The 17,514-nt window shown below is 40.9% G+C and overlaps 1 protein-coding gene across 11 annotated transcripts in view; it reads right to left on the bottom strand.

Annotated features, from left to right (window-relative positions):
- QKI (QKI, KH domain containing RNA binding) overlaps positions 1 to 17,514 on the bottom strand; it is a 260,193-nt gene that overhangs the window by 196,688 nt on the left and 45,991 nt on the right. For all 11 annotated transcript variants that reach the window (XR_014225044.1, XM_082251334.1, XM_082251342.1 and 8 more), the window contains exon 2: positions 7,698 to 7,843. Coding sequence is in view for 10 of the 11 variants with exons in the window: in XM_082251334.1 (XP_082107460.1) it covers positions 7,698 to 7,843 (146 nt within the window). In the remaining variant the exon portion in view is untranslated. The remainder of the gene's footprint in view (positions 1 to 7,697; positions 7,844 to 17,514) is intronic.

Genomic DNA, 17,514 nt, shown 5'->3' with positions numbered 1-17,514 from the left:
CCATAAAGGCATTCCACTCTATCTGTGGAGTGGCAGAGCCTTCATTTATCTGCCAGAAAAAGTCCATGAGACTTTAACATCTCAATCACTTCTGGTTCCCCAATCCAGCACGGGGCCAGCCGCCAGGGTCCCCTTAACCCACCAGACCTAAATTGCAGTCGGGAAGAGGCTCTTGTCCTCCTCAACATGGGGACAATGTGCTTTGGGGTGGGGGGGTGCAGAGCCCCCACCCCCGCATGTTGATGGAGTGTGGCCTGGTATGGGGTCCAGGAGGGGGTGGGGGGTTCGCTTGCTCGCTCATCCCCTCCCCTTTCCTGACCTGCCGGGCTGCATGCTCGGATAAGGGTCTGGTATGGATCTTTTGGGGGGGGGTGTCGTTTTTTTCGTGGGGTTCCCCTCACAATCCATACCAGACCCTCAGGGCGCAAGTCGCAGCACAAGTCGGATCATCATGATCCGACTTCCATTCAAATCAATGGGCTCCCATAGGGAACCATTGATTTTCACATAAAAAAAAAAAATGTATGACGTGGCTTTACGCTGTATGAGCAACATTAAAGAATGTTAGGCAGCATCAGAGGTTTTTACAGCTGTAACGTCGGTCCTCAGAACGTACAAGCCCTGGGTTTTTTTTGCAGCTTGACAATGCCTATGCCACTTACAGATTCAAACCATCTGCATGAGGCCATAAAATAACATGGAGAGGCATTTTTAAGCTGCAAATCTCGAATTGAGATTTTTTTAAACGATTAATCGTGCAGCTCTACTAAGTGGTAAATATCCACATGCAATATCTCATATTTATCCAACTAAATAAACAACACATATTAGAAGGGCCACAATGTCAATGCACTTTATACATTTCGAAATGGGTGCTAAGATTGAAGTTCTATCTTTACTTGAATCGTGAAATCAGTCCTTACATAGTTACATAGTTTGTGAGGTTGAAAAAAGACATCAGTCTGTGGTGTGTGTGTGTGTGTGTTTGTTGTTAACCGTACATTGTATACCCCTGTATGTTGTGGTCTTTAAAGGTGCCCATCTAATAGTTTTTTGAAACTATCGATGCTCCCTGCTGATACGGCTGCTTGTGGAAGAGAATTCCACATCCTTACTGCTCTGACAGTGAAGAACCCCCAACGTATTTTAAGGTTAAACCGCCTTTCCTCTAGTTTTAGTGAGTGGCCATGTGTCTTATTCCAAGTGTAGCAATAAGAAACACTGCAACCCTACCAACTACACATTAATTTTTTGCCTGATTAGGTTTATATTTAAATTGGAATCAGTTTTAAATGCCAGTTAAAAAAAAAAAAAAAATTCCTAAATATCCTAATTTGATTAGGGGAAAAAAAAAAAAAAAAAAAAACAGGACACGTGTCAACTAAGCAGATACAAAATGACAGCTTAATATTTCCAATAGTGTGTAATAGTTTTGACCTGGGTATCAATAATCAAATATGTTGGCTTATACTTTATAGTAAATAGTGTTTTTTTTTTTTTTTTTATAAATACTACATTACTATGATTTTAAGCTAATGCACTACTTATAATGAAGTTATTTATATCAGGGTAGCAGAGTCACACATTTCTAAAAATTTCACCCCATTGCTAGCAATATTTAGATAGGAAATTTTATATCTTTTCAGCATCTTAATATTCACTGATAACTATTGAGATTATTTGGTTAGCAAGTTCCCCAAAGTACAATTAATCCCCAGGTTCCTCATTTTGTTGCCATGATTAAACATTTTAACAAAATGGTCAAAATGGATGTGCAAGCTGTTTATCACTGCTGCCCTTTGAGCTCCACAATACTCAAGAGGACATAATGCTTTAGATGTGATAATTACAAACTTCTTGAATTTGACTAGGAAGCCACAAAGGAACACACCAGTAGCGAATTATACATTAATCAGTTTTTTTTATCAGTTATTAGAATTTAAAAATATTTATTCATATGCAAGAACAGTTTAACACTTAAGCACATTTAGATGAAAGACTTCAATTAAGTTAGTTGTGTTAAATAAGTCTACAATCAACTACTGAACAGAGTTCTACTACAATATTAAAAGGGGAAAAAAAACTCCTGTGACAAGGGTTAGCATTTGTTTTTAATAGATTTAGGCATGAACTGGAATGAAAGCCTCAATCCCTAAAGTAGAACACCAGACTAAAAGCAGTTTTATAGGCTCTGTAAGCCTTAACAGCACTGGCACATCAGGGTTTCAGATGTTCCTGCCAGAGTCCTTCCAACACTTTGATAACAGCTTTGGTAGGATTTTCGCTATAAGATAAAAAACAAAACATCCGTTTTCTATATGAATTGTTCATAAATCATCTGCTTTACCTTCGCTCTACTGGAAATGCTAAAATCGAATTCTCGGTCAAACTGAACATAGTAAACTGAACTTCAAAAAAAAATAAAAAAATAAAAATTTGATTCTGATTTAAGCGCTTGCTTTAGACAATCATAGGGTATGTCAAAAACCAAAGCACTTTTGATCATTGGCAAATGGTATTATAGCATATAGAGATTTTCAAACATCCCTGTCTGTGGAGAACCTTTCAATTCATGTGCAACATACTGTAGTTTTGAAAGATGAGCATGAGAGAGAACATGGAGTTAAATCCCAGTGGATTTGACTTTGACAGAGGAGTTTTTGGTGAGAGACCTGTTCATTTTACAGCCATACCAACTGAATGTCTCTACTTTTGTAGTTTATAAACTGTAAAATCTATTGGGCTTATGCCAAAATGTGATTACTTAATCTTAATTTAAAAAAAAAAAAAATGTGCAGCCTTAAATAGAATAAATACTATTTTACCCAAAGATAAACCACAACAATGAACTTCTCTAATTTGTTCCCTTCTGATCTGCTAAATATGCCATTGGAGGCATTTTGTTATATCCATTAGTTGGGTGCAAAAAGTACCAGTGGATTTTGCCAGAAATCCTGTGAGCCAATAACTTCCAGTGCTCTCTGCCTTGCCATGAGGAGTTATGAAGATGAGGGGGGGGGGGGACAGAAGGAGAGGTTTAGGTTCTTAAAAAAATGCATCAGAAATGAACAGGGCTGGCAACACTGAATTCAGAGGCAAAAATCCACTGATGCCATGTCAAAATAGTAAAGAAGCGCATACTATACTTTTGGCAAATCAACTGGTATTGGCAGTATAGAAGAAAGTTTGTGAAAATGTTCTTGATTGCACAACTGACAGCTTCCTAATGTAGTCTGATCTTTATTTAAAGTGAGGCTAAATTCTGCAGTCCACTGTCATCTTAAAATCTTACAGAAGTGTACTAAATCATTACTTAATGCTCAGCTAATTTTGATTTTGTTGGAGCCTTCCCTTAATTATCAAATCTGCAAGCCCTCCTAATAAAGCAGTCACATTTTTAATTAATCCTCAAAGCCTACTTGATGTGATGCGAGGCTGCAATCACATCTTCATGGCAAGCAGTAGATCAAGTGTAGTATCTGTTCTGATCAGTGACCAGTAGGGGGGGCTGCTATGTTGTCATTTTGATTTGGATGGAGTTGGAATGGCTAGCTACACTGCTCAAAAAAATGTAATGAACACTTTGAAAACACATCAGATCTCAATGGGGAAAATATCATGCTGGATATCTATACTGATATGGACTGGGTAATGTGTTCGGATGCCACATCTTTTAATGGAAATGGTGCCGCAGGCAGGTACATTTTGCTGAAATTTTATTGCAGCAACTCAAAAATGGTACTCAGTTTATTATTATTATTATTATTATTATTATTATTAAGGATTTCTATAGCGCCAGCAGTTTACGCAGCGCTTTACAATATAAGAGGGAGACCTTACATATACAATAAAATACAAGAGGATTAAGAGGGCCCTGCTCAGAAGAGCTTACAATCTAATGGGGTGGGCAGGTGTTACAAGAGGTGGTAAGAGTAGGGAATGAGCTGATGGCAGATTAGTTGGCGGTGTGATAGGCTTCTCTGAAGAGATGAGTTGTCAGGGATCGCCTGAAAGCAGCTAGAGTAGGAGATAGCCGTACAGGTTGAGGTAGAGCGTTCCAGAGGATGGGAGAGGCCGTGGCGAAATCCTGGAGACGAGCATGAGAGGAGGAGACAAGGGAGCTTGAGAGTAGGAGGTCTTGAGAGGAGCAGAGAGGACGGTTTGGGTTATATTTGGAGACAAGATTGGTGATGTAGCTCGGGGCAGAGTTGTGAATGGCTTTGTATGTTGTGGTTAGTATTTTGAATTTAATTCGCTGGGCAATCGGGAGCCAGTGTTGGGGGCTGGCAGAGAGGGGAGGCAGGCGCTGAGCGGTTGGTAAGGTGGATAAGCCTGGCAGCAGCGTTCACGATAGACCAAAGAGGGGATAGCCTATGAAGTGGTAGGCCTACGAGAAGGGAGTTGCAATAGTCGAGGCGAGAAATAACAAGGGAGTGAATGAGTAGCTTGGTGGTTTCAGTTGTTAAAAAGGGGCAAATTTTAGAGATGCTGCGGAGGTGAAGTCTACAAGCTTTAGACAATGATTGGATTTGGGGATGAAAGGACAGGTCAGAGTCCAGAATTACACCTATTACCCTGGCATGAGGGGAGGGATTGATGGTTGCATAACTAATTTTGATAAAAAAGTCATGGAGGGGGGCACAGGCGGGAGGGAATATTACCAGCTCAGTTTTAGAGAGAATTAGTTTGAGGAAGTGGTGCGACATCCAGGTTGATATGTCAGTAAGTAAGTTAGCAATGCGAGAGGAGACTGAAGGAGTGAGGTGAGGAGTAGACAGATAGATTTGAGTGTCATCGGCGTATAGATGGTATTGGAAGCCGTGGACGGTTATCAAGTGACCAAGGGAGGTGGTGTAGATAGAGAAGAGGAGGGGTCCAAGAACCAAGCCTTGGGGAACCCCCACAGAAAGGAGCAATGGGGAGGAGGAGGTAGAGTTGTGGGTAACACTGAAGGAGCGCTGTGATAGATAGGAGGAGAACCAAGATAGGGCAGAATCTTGGAGGCTAAGGGAACAGAGTTTATTAAGAAGGATCGGGTGGTCAACAGTATCAAAGGCCGCAGAAAGGTCAAGTAATAGAAGTATGGAGTAGTGGCTATTGGTTTTAGCAGTTACCGTATTTATCGGCGTATAACACACACTTTTTTCCCCTGAAAATATAGTGCAAACTGTGGGTGCGTGTTATACGCCGATATTTTTTTTTTCCAACGAGGGGGGGGGGGCGGGGATTGGGCGGTCCACTCCGCCTCTCCTGGCCCTAGAACAGCCCTGCCAGCGTACTCTGCAGTTAAAAAAAGAATCACTGCCAGCCCTTTTTATAGATCGTTACTACATAATATATCACTGTCATTGAAAAACGCAGCCTCTAAATACCTTGGTAGCTTCGTTCTTGCTGGCTACTCTCCTCCTCCCACTCCTCCTCCTCTGAGTGTAGCTTCAGATTGGTGGAGGAGAGCGGTCACATGACTGGCCATGAAAGAACGGAGCTACTGAGGTATTTAGAGGCATCGGTTTACAACAATAACAGTGACACATTGTAGGAAGCATCTATGGAAAGGGTCTGGCAGTGATTTTGTTTTGACTTTAGAGTACGCTGTCAGGGCTGTCCCAGGAGACTGGGGGTCTCCTGGGAGTGCAGGGGGGCTGTGCAATGTAAAGGGGGCTTTGTAATAAAAGGGGGCATGTAGTGTGCATGGGGGGAACTGTGCAATGTATAGTATGTGTAGGGGGGCTGTTTAATGAAAGTGTACTGTTATTTTTAAATATTTAAAATGTTTTTTTCCTAAAACTTCCCTCTTAAAGTGAAGGTGCGTGTTATACGCCAATAAATACGGTAGTAGATAGTTTGTGAGTTTTAGTAAGGCAGTTTCTGTAGAGTGCTGCGAGCGAAAGCCAGACTAAGGCATCAAGAAGGTTATTTTCACTGAGGTAGGAGCTGAGACGGTTGTAGACTAAGCGACTATTCGACTGACAATATTCCACCCGGCGCCTTCAAACTTTTTAACTGAAGTTTGTTGATCCAGGTGGTTTCCGACAGGGCCACAGCTCAAATTTTGGTCAATTTAGAATGAAATTGACAAAACTTGAGTCATGTATGGCAGACTTTAGAGTCACTTGAATGACAGCCGTAAACCTGCTGGGGCTGCTGACATCACATCAAATAGAGTGGCACCCAGCAGTAGTCTCACGGCTTTTGGAGGTCTACACAAGGGAGGCGTTTAAAGGTAACATGCATAAAATGTTAAGGCCCCTTTCACACATAGGAGCCCGTCGGTGGACTCCCATTTTTCTCAGTGGGGGATCGATCCGCCGATCCCCCGCTGAGCAGGTGGATGGCAGCTGTGTCTCTGCACTGTGTGTGGAGACACAGCTGTCAGGTCCCCGCTGTTCTCTATGGAGGAATCTGATGGGAACGGACCGTCTGTCCATTCTCATCCGATCCCATTCGATCGGCTGGACGGATGGAAAATAGGGTTTCCATCAGTCTAGATTTGAAGGATCGGATCGGATGTCAGCGGGCATGTCTCTGCTGACATCCAATGCCCCATAGAGATGCATGGGGCATCCGTTCAGATCCGCCTGAAAAAGCCAGATCTGAATGGTCCGCCTGTGTGAAAGGGGCCTAAATCCACATGTGATCTTATGGGAAGACTGTTGTTGAAATTAATGGCCTGACATGCGTCTCTAACAAAAGCTATAAATCTACAGTAAGTTTTACAAAATCCTGTAAATGTATAAAGATAGCCAAAACACAAATGTTTTATAAACAAAAACATAGTAGGCTAGGTGGGACTTTAAGTGAGACCCCAGCATGTAGTGCTCCCACGTCTCCAACCCTGTATCATAAAAAAATGAGGTTGAAGGATTATAAGAGGTGCATGGAAGTCAGCCAGCCCCCAGTCTGATGTACTGTCTGACCAGCTGGTCCTTTCCAGGTTGTACCATCGTTACAACTTAGCTATTTGAATTTTGAGACAACAGACCAGTCATGGATGGGGCTGGCTTGGGGGAGGTTGGGCTGTCTCCCTCCCACCTGTTCCCCCATCCATCCATGAGCAGCCATGTGCTCCCAGTGTGGAGACACTAAATTAGGTGTGTTAGGACTGCAGATAAAACAGGGTGCCGTGTAGTGGCTCTGCAGCTTACACATGCGTTTGCAAATGTGTGTCAACTAAACCCCTGTTCTTTATATCATGAGACAGGTCTACTTGGTTGGTGACAGACTGGAGGGTGAGTACATCAGACTGGGGGCTGGCTGACTTCCATGCACCTCTTATAATCCTTAAGCCCCCGTTCACACTAAGGCGACCTGTGAGGCGACCTCGTCGCCTCACAGGTCGCCTCCCATAGGGAAGCTGCGGACCCGTTCTAATAGGAGCGACACAAGTCGCTCCGACTTAGGAAAAGGGTCCGGAGCTTCTTTGGGGCGACCAGGAGGCGACCACCATAGACTTCAATGTTATGAAGTCCGTGGCAGCCGCTCCGAGGTCGCGGCGCGCTGCTCGCACCGCGATCTCTGAGGTCGCCCCGGGAAGTAGCGTCGCGGTAGTGAGAACCGGCGCTAAACCTCATTTTTTTTTTAAACACAAATGTTTTCCCACTCAACAAAACTGGGGTTTCATTTTAAAAAGGTAACCAAATAGGAGGAAGTAAATATGAGTTCACTTTACAAATGTAGTATATGTAGGGTATACTTACATCAGGGTATTCTTTCACAGGCACATAAAGTTTTTCTTGTAACTGCACAATAGGTCCAATACCATCTGGCAGTTCTGCACTTCTCTTGTCATTGTTGCTACCATTCATTGTATCATTGTACATATCCTTTCGCACTCTGCTGATCTCTAAAGAAAAACACAAAAAAGGAAGAAAAACTTGAAAAACATTTAAACTTAACTTTTGAGCATAGTAAAATTAAGGAAATATGGAACAGAACAATACAAGAGTTATTTAGCCATTTAACCCATTCACTGCCAGAGCCGTTTTTGAAGGGTTTTTTATTTTTTTTTTTTTTTTACACATTTAAAAATTATTTTAGGCCCTAAAGATTACTTAAAACCCTCAAAACATATTCTGAAAGCAAAAATCCTGGAGAATAATAAAAAAAGTGTCAAGTTTCCAATTTTTAGTCACACAATATTGGAGCAACTGTTTATCAAATGCAAACTTTCAGTAAAAAATACAAAGTTAATAGTAGAACTTTGCCCAAAATGTCCCAAAAAAGGGGAAGTTCCATTCTTCCTCAACAGGTCCCAGAAAGTAGCAAGACCGTTTAGCAGCACAGTGAGCAGCTGACTATGAAACCGCAAGTAGTCACAGCTGGCTGGCCACAGTAAATATACTGCATCCTGGGACAGATGAGCGTCTGCCAAAAAAAAAAAAAAAAAAATCAGCAGCTACAGTTTTTGTAGCTGTTGACTTGCAATTTTTCCATAGGTGACTTTAATTTTAGTGAACACTAACAATGAATTACCCAATTTGTTGCTAAAATACAAAAGATGATTTTACATTGAGTAAATGAATAGTAAATATGGCATGCACCTGTGACAGCTTAACTAACGTTGGTAGCGTAACTTTTCCATAGACGTTTTAACCACTTGCCGACCGGTCACGTTGACCGTACTGCGGCAAAGTGCCTCGATTCCGTCCAGCGACGTAGACCTACGTCGCTGGACTCCTCCCCCTGTAGGCACGCTCCCGCTGTTTTCAGTCACAGCGGGAGTCGGGGAATCGAGTTTGGAGATCCGCCCACTTGTGTAAACAGAGCGGGCGGATCTCCTAAGTGACAAGGAGTGACAGATTGCAGTGTTCAGCATAGCTGATCTGTCCTTGTGTCACTCAGTCACCTCCCCCCACACACGTTAGTAAGCACCAGGCATACATTAACCCCTCCCTCTCCAATAAAATTAACCCCTTCCCTGCCAGTGTCAATTTTACAGTAACAGTGCATATTTATAGCACTGATTACTATAGAAATGTCACTGGTACCCCCAAAAGTGTAAAAAATGTCAGTCAAGGGTCCAATGTGTAAGCCGCAATGTCGCAGTCCCGCAAAAAAAAAAAAAATTGCAGATCGCCGCCACTACGCATTAAAAAAAAAAAAAAAACACCAAAAATTACAAAAATCTTTCCCTTAGTAAGCGTAAACCAATCAAAATACGCTTATTGTGATTTTTTTTTTACCAAACATAGGTAGCAGAAAACAAATTGGCCAAAAATTAAAAAAAAAATTTGATTTTTACATTTTTTTTGGGGGGGGGGGGAATTTCATATAAAAAAAATGTTAAAAATATTATTTTTTCAAAATAAACGCTCTTTTTTAGTTTATAGCGCAAAAAGTAAAAATCGCACAGGTGATCAAATACCACCAAAAGAAAGGTGTTAGTGGGGAAAAAAAAGACGTAAATTTTGTTTGGGTACAGCATCGCACGACCACGCAATTGTCAGTTAAATTCGCACAGCGCTGAATCGCAAAAAGTGGCCTGGATGTAAGACAGCAAAATCCTCCGGTGGTAAAGTGGTTAAAAGCCTTAACAGGTAATCAGTTTATAGTTAACCGTGAATAAAGGGCCTAGAATTCATGTTCTCACTCCAGCATGCGGCACTGTTGCTGGGGTGTGAGGAAAAGATCACTTCCATCTGACAGCTGGCTTGTCAGCATTATAACATAGAACTATACTAACTTACAAACTTATGGCAAGCACAAGTGTCAGCCAAAGGGTTACTTATTTTATTTTTTCCCCGTTTCATTATATGTTTTAACTGTATGGCTATTGTTAACTGAAGATACTGGGGGGGGGGGGGGTATTTAAAGCCAAGCCTCCTTTTTTTCTCCTTTCAGGATTAGGGAAGGATTATAACCCCTATCAGGTTATTTGTTGCTGCCCATGTTCCACTTAGGGATATTTCCAGTTATTTTCTACTGGAAATGCAACACAAAATAGAGAGATTTCTTCAAAGTGACAAAAATTCCCATATTAGAGTTGTTATAAAAACAGGTCTCCTAATTTAAGGATTGTCAACTAGTAACCAGTCTACAATTTCAGTCCTGTTTCAGTGACAATGGTCCTCAGGACAAAGTGAATCTTCCTACTGGGTACACAAATACAATGAGAACAATACTATGACTGTGTGTTTCTGCGTATTCTAGCTGAATCACTTATTTTTTATTTCCATATTTTTAAAACTAGGTATGAAGAAGTACTGTGTATCATTTGAGGAGCTCACGGCTGGTTTACACAAAACAGAAGGGCAAAACTATTACTGAAGCTGGGTATACATTGTCAGTCTCTCTGACCTAAGCCAGTCATAGGGACATGCTGGAAAACCAGCAGCTGATCAGCGCTCTCATTCCTGCGAGGGCTGATCAGTTGGTTCAACGATCTTAGTATTTTTTTCCTGTTTAACCTGCAGGATTAAAAAAAAAAAAAAAAAAAAAAAACCTGCAGTGTGTACCAGGCCAATATTAAAATAAAGACAGATGTTTATATTATCAAACAAGCTTGAAGTTTACTATATTAAACAAGCTTAAGGCTACATTCACACCTGAGCGTAGCGTTTTTCGCGTGTTTTTTACCGCGATTTTAGCGGCGTTTTTTAACCGCGATTTTTACCGCGATTTTTGTGCAGGCGTTTTTAGATTGAATAGAGATCAATGGAAAACGCCTGTAATCTGCCCAAAAAGAAGCTCATGTACTTTTTTGAGCGTTGGGCGTTTTGTATACAGCGTCAAAACGCTCAGATGTGAACAGGGGCCATTGAAATGAATAGGATTTGTCTTGTTGGGCGTTTTGAGAGCTGATCCTAGAGCAGAAAAACGCCCCAAAAACGCCCCAAAACGCCTACATGTGAACGGAGCCTTAAAAAGGTATATCTCACTGACACTTCTGGATACCTCAAGAAATATTAGAAATGTACCAAAAATACTAAACAAACCGTAGTTATTGACTAAAATAGAAACCAAACACATGCAGAAACAAACACACAAAAAACAGCAGCAAACGTGTAGCACGTTTTTAATTTGAAAGGTCACCAACAGAACTCTGCAGAAAATATATCAAGTGTGTCGAATATATCGAAAGGGCAACAACATAATGGACCTGAGAGACCAATGAAAAATGCTGCCCCAAGCAAGTAAGCCAAACTCGCTCCCAGGGTACAAGCCTCCGTATTCTGCTCTAGACTGTAGTTTGTTTTACATAATCAGCTGGTTGATTTTTAAAATGATAACTAAATCCCTAGCAATGCAAGAGATTATTCTGGATTAGGGGTTTGTACTCACTTGCTATTGTAACAGTCTTTACATTATTATGCTTTCTCTGCGGCCATAAGGTTATATTCAGCCTACATAGGCGAAATTTAAAGAGATTACAGTATCCTTGGCAAAATCCATAGATTTCACTCTGCTTGTAAAATGTTCAATGTAAAACAGGACATTACCATCAAAATAAATAGAACAGATGCTGAAATAATGTAATACTTCACGAAAATTATGAAATAAAAAAAACATAATATTTAAAATACAACAAAGGGTTCCTCTATGAGAGTCTAAACAAGTATCAAATCCAGTTATTATGTGATACACAAGCCTTAGACATTTCCTTTACATTCCATTACTGAGCCAAATCCTCCCTCATTTGTACCTTGCATGCTCGCCTTCCTAAACACAGCTGCTTACATTGGGAGGGTTTCAGCAACAGAAGCAACGCCTTATTCCAGAAATCGGTGGGTACGACTAAGTGTGGCCAGTGCCAATGAACGCCCCATGCACACAATCAGAATATTGTGCAAAAAATAGTTTTCTAAGTGATCTTATGATAATCTGATCGTGCATACACCGCTGTTGTGCAAAATCTTCCAAAAGGGACTAACACGAACGTTTGTCTCATACGATACCAGATCATACAATTTTCATTTAATCATTACAATTACAAGAATTCTCATACTTTAGTAACCTATTTGGTTTCGATGTGGAGATTAGCATCCCCTCCCCCCCCCCTCCCCAAAAAAAAAAAAAAAAGACGATCATTCGCCCAATAATCTCATCGTGTGTACTAGGCTTAACAAGTGATGGGCCTGTGATTCAGTAGCGCCAATACAACCCCTACGCAGGGGTGTGAAACTGGCGGCCCTCCAGCTGTTGCAGAACTACAAATCCCATCATGCCTCTGCCTATGGGTGTCATACTTGTAAATGCAAAGCCTCATAGGATTTGTAGTTCTGCAGCCTGCATCTCCTGGGACATTTCATACCACTGTTCATATAGGGGGAGAGGGCCCCTGCAATTTTTTGTATTGCCATTACAATGTAGAGGTTATAAAATAAAAGCGTATGCTGTGACCATAGATTTCCTTTAAGTATGATATAGAAAGCAGATTGTTGGATATATGCAACCAGAAAAGTTATTTACATTTAAATTCTGTGTATCTATGTAACCAGTAAATGCATTGTGTAAATAATACTGCCATTAAAATGTTGGTGGAAAGGGAAAGAATTCCTTTGAGTCAGGAAGTAGTAGGCTGATGAAAGGAATGCAGCTGAACTAGGGAGGGAAGAGTTCTATAGGCCTGCAAGCTCACCACACAAAAGAAAATGATTGAATTTTGAAACAGAGAGAGCTGACAAATCAGCAAAAGCACTGTCCATTAATCACCAGAGTGACAGTTTAATCATCCTAAGTACTTTTATAAATAATGCTCACAGAAGAAAACCAGATTTTATTTTAACTCTTTATTAAATGTTCAAGCAACTATAATTCCAACAGAAAGGACTTCTGGATTATTCAACTAAATTAGTGTTGACAAACTACATAGTCCCCCAATTACATAACCAGGATAAGCAAACCAGATAAGGTCTGTTGTTGCTACTTTTAACCTGTAAGATGGGGGAGCCCAGTTGCTTTCCAAATTTTGGACTGCTGAAATACAATTTAATTCATATAAAAAAAGTTGAAATGTTTACGCAAATGCTGATTTTGTTTTACAAATATTTAACCATCATTTTTGTGATTTCTACTACTGACATTAGTTCCCTTTTGTTATTTTAATTATTATTTCATGTGCAAAATTCAAGCTTTTGCCTTGCTGAATGACTGTCATACAACAATTGGTCTTGCACTGAGGAATAGTAGCAATAAATTAATCTGTTGTGTAATAGCCAGCAATCCTAACAAGAAAGCTTAGCCAGTAAGTAATGAGCAAAGATTGGTAACTCTGCAGCACTAGAAAATTTACAACCAAAAAGAAATGGGGCCTACCAGAGCAGATATAAAGCCAAAGCTTTGTTTGGTTTGTTTTTGATGGAGCCAGGATGGGTTATTTTTACTTTCTGTGTACATTTGGGGACATTTTCCTTCACTTCCTTTACCAGAGACAACAGGAAGTTAGAAGAAAGGGGTGAATCTCCTAAACGGGATTCTATAGGTTTAAAAAAAAAAAAAAAAATAACACGTCATTCATACCTTCTCTGTGTGATGGTTTTTTGCACAGAGCAGCCTCAATCCTTCTCTTCTCTGGTCTCCCGCCGGCACTCCTCCCCCTTGACTACAGCCAGCATTCTCTCCTTATTGGCTGACTGGCTGTGATTAACAGCAGTAGGAGCCAATTGCTCCTGCTGCTATTTCTCAGCCAATGAGGAGGGAGAGACCTGAGAAAGCCGAGGCTCCCTTTCACCTCAATAGAATACATGAAGGTAAAATACCTTCAGGCTACCTTCACATGTTGGCGTAGCAGATCGCGGGCAGAATCACCGCAATTCTGCCCGCGATCCGGAAATCATTGCAAATCACGGGACGCTTGTGTGTTGCCGTTTAGTTGCAATTGCACCCCAAATGCTGTGCGATGTTGCAGCGATTTCCACCTGCCAAATCGCGGTAAAATCGCGCAAACAAAATGGCGGGTACAAGAGCTTTGCAATGTTACCGCAATTCGGCAGGCGGAAATCGCGGCAACATCGCACAGCGTTTGGGGTGCCATTGCAAATCAACGGCAGCGCACAGGCATCCCGCAATTTGCAATGATTTCCGGATCGCGTGATTCTGCCCGCGATTCGCTACGCCAACATGTGAACGTAGCCTCAGCCTTTACAACCACTTTAATATACAGATCGCAATAACTTGCCAGAGATTTTAACCCTTCCTCACTCTGTCCAAACCAAAAAAAAAAAACTCTTCTGCTCAGAAATGCATTTTACATGTTTAGAGGTAAATTGGAAGATTATATTTATTGTTGCTTATGCAGATGGTTTTAGGAAAGCAAGCATCTTTTAATTTGGGGGGGGGGGGGGGGGGGCTGCATTTTTCTACTTGAAATAACTTTCTGCACAACATGTGTGACTACTCCTTTACTACATCAAGTGTGTGAATGGGGGGGGGGGGGGGGGCGCAGAGGGGATTGGGTTTATCTTTTGTTCAACCAGCGGGTTGAATGACTCATCTATGGGATGCTTAACACCAATTAGCCACATTTATCTAATCTTTCTCTATATTAATAATGAAAAACACAAATACTATAGTTACTGTAGTGGTATAAAGGAGAATGAAATGTACTCCAGGTTCAATCTACCATCTTTAGCAACAAGGTGGATCATCAATTAACCTTTCACAAAATGTCTACATATTAAGCAAGCTTGTTACAGGCCAAAATAATTTTTGGCATAAACAAAAGTATATTTGTTACATTCATGAAGGTGGAATTGACAAGACAGAATCACATTTCTTTCCTATACTATGGCTGACATGTATTCTATTTTTATTTTTCTGCCAGTTCACTCAGACAAAGAATGACCTTGAAAACAGGAGGCCTTGAAGCAGACAGAGCAAATGCTGTATTATTTTACAATGTTCAGCAACAAAAGGTTGCACTTGTTTTTAAATAAACTAGTAAAGCTTGTGTACCACTTAAAATATATACTGGATGGCGAGGAAGAAAAGGAAAATACAATGCAAATACAATTTTACCCCATATTTCATCTTCATAGTACATCCTCATGTAAACAAACTTTTATAGAAAGGATTGCCATTTCACTTATGTTAAAATAATTTTGCATTACTTTAAATTAAACCACAGATGTAATATATGCAATGACATCCTGTGAAAATTGTCAGCCATTTGCATTTTGAGTAAAAGCCAATAAAAAGTATTACGATCACTAAGTCCATTCTATTATTTACAAGTATACCCCGCTTTAGGTACACAGCTTGGTCAGCTTGATACAGCAATACTCCCGGTTTTTAACGTTGGCGTCCATGAGAAATCTTGGTCAGCTTGACATGGCACTGCTGCTGGTTAACATTGGAATCTATGAGAGATCTATCAGCTTGACATGGCACTGCTCCACATCGAACACTGGTGTCTATGGGAAATCTTGGTCAGCTTGGCATGGCACTGCTTCTGAACCATAAGTGCTGGACACCAAACCAAGGGCGCACTGAGAGGGGGAACCAGGACTACAACAGATCCTATTTTTTTGGTTGGCCAGCTTGCCTAGGTAATCTACCATGTCATAGTCCTGGGTCCCCTTAACGTCCTTCCCAAGTTTGGTGTCCTTGTCACTTATGGTTTAGGAGCAGTGCATGCATTGAAAAGTGAAAAAAGGTATTGCTTTACTTTAAGTACATTTTCATTTTACATACATGCTCCGGTCCCATTGTGTACTTAAAGTGGGGTATGCCTGTATAGGACTAGGATAGGATAAAATATTGTGGACTTCCCTCCCCAAGTTTTGACAAATCAGAGCCATATTTACACCAAAGCTGACAATACAGTAAAACCTTGGATTGAGAATAACTTGGTTTGAGAGTATTTTGCAAGACAAACATTTTGTTTTTTTTTTTTTTTAATAGGTTTTGATATGATAAACAAGCAATGTCCTAAAATACAAGTATCTTCATGTCACAACGGAGTATAAAAGAGAAGAGAGGTGTCTCGAAGTGTAGCAATATAATTACATTTAATGAAGCTCCAACATTTAGCAACTCACATGGTTGAAGAATAAAACAGGCACATCTAAGTATGCAGGCATCTGGGGGTAAAGCTGTCCACATAGTCCATCCTCCACACTGCCATCAATGTCATCCCTTCCACACTGTGCTCCAAGTCTCACTTTCAGATCTCTCTACTGCAGGGTAGTATTCCCGTGCATGACTGCAGACTGACGGCAGTGAGAGCCAACGGTGAGGAGGATGGTATATGTGGACAGCTTTACCCTGAATGCTTGCATACTTAGATGTGCCTCTTTTAATCATCAACCATGTGAGTTGGTTAATGTTTAACCTTTATTAAATGGAACCATATTGCTACACTTAGAGGCGCCTCTCTTCTCTGATACTCTGTAGCTCCTTCTGGATTTTGCTCCTAATCCCCTTGTGGAGGCTGCCATTTGTGGATGGACATTTTATGGTTACACAACCTATCACATTGCTATAATCTTTTTATATGGACTATAAACTAAAGTACTTCTGAATAAATGGTTGTGGAACAAATTATCTGAGTTTCCATTATTTCTTATGGGGAAATTCACTTTTATATAAGAGTGCTTTGGATAACAAGCATGTTTCCGGAATGAATTATGCTTCCAAGGTTTTACTGTATATGCAAGTGGTAAGAAGACAAAGCAATATACAATATCTCACAAAAGTGAGTTCACCCCTCACATTTTTGTAAATATTTTATTACATTTTTTCATGTGACAACCCTGAAGAACTGACACTTTGTTACAATGTAAAGTAGTGAGTGTACAGCTTGTTTAACAGTGTGCTGTCCCCTCAAAATAACAACACAGCCATTAATGTCTAAATCGCTTGAAACAAAAGGTGAGTATACCCCTAAGTCAAAATGTCCAAATTGGGCTCAATTAACCATTTTTCCTCCCGTGTCAAGTGACTTGTTAGTGTAACAAGGTCTCTGTGAATGGGGAGTAGGCGTGTTAAATTTGGTGTTCTAGCTCTCACTCTCTCATACTGGTCACTGGAAGTTCAACATGGCACCTCATGGCAAAGAATTCTGAGGATATGAAAAAAAGAATTTTTGCTCTTCATAAAGATGGCCTAAACTATAAGAAGATTGCCAAGACCCAGAAACTGAGCTGCAGCACTGTGGGCAAGACCATACAGCGGTTTAAAAAGGACAGGTTCTACTCATAACAGGCTTAGCCATGGTCGAACAAAAAAGAGTTGAGTGCACGTGCTCAGCGTCATATCCAGAGGTTGTCTTTGGGAAATAGACATACGAGTGCTGCCAGCATTGCAGCAGAGGTTGAAGGGGTGGAGGGTCAGTCTGTCAGTGCTCAGACCATATACCGCACACTGCATTAAATGTTTCTGCATGGCTGCCTTCCCAGAAGGAAGCCTCTTCTAAATATGTTGCACAAGAAAGCCCGCACAGTTTGCTGAAGATAAGCACATGACTAAGGACATGGATTACAGGAACCATATCCTGTGGTCTGATGAGACCAAGATAAACTTATTTGGTTCAGATGGTCTCAAGCATGTTTGGTGGCAACCAGGTGAGGAAGACAA

Source organism: Pelophylax lessonae (genome assembly GCF_965119305.1).
Source record: "Pelophylax lessonae genome assembly, chromosome: 3".
NCBI classification, from domain to species: domain Eukaryota; kingdom Metazoa; phylum Chordata; class Amphibia; order Anura; family Ranidae; genus Pelophylax; species Pelophylax lessonae.
This window is presented reverse-complemented; position numbering and strand designations above follow the sequence as displayed.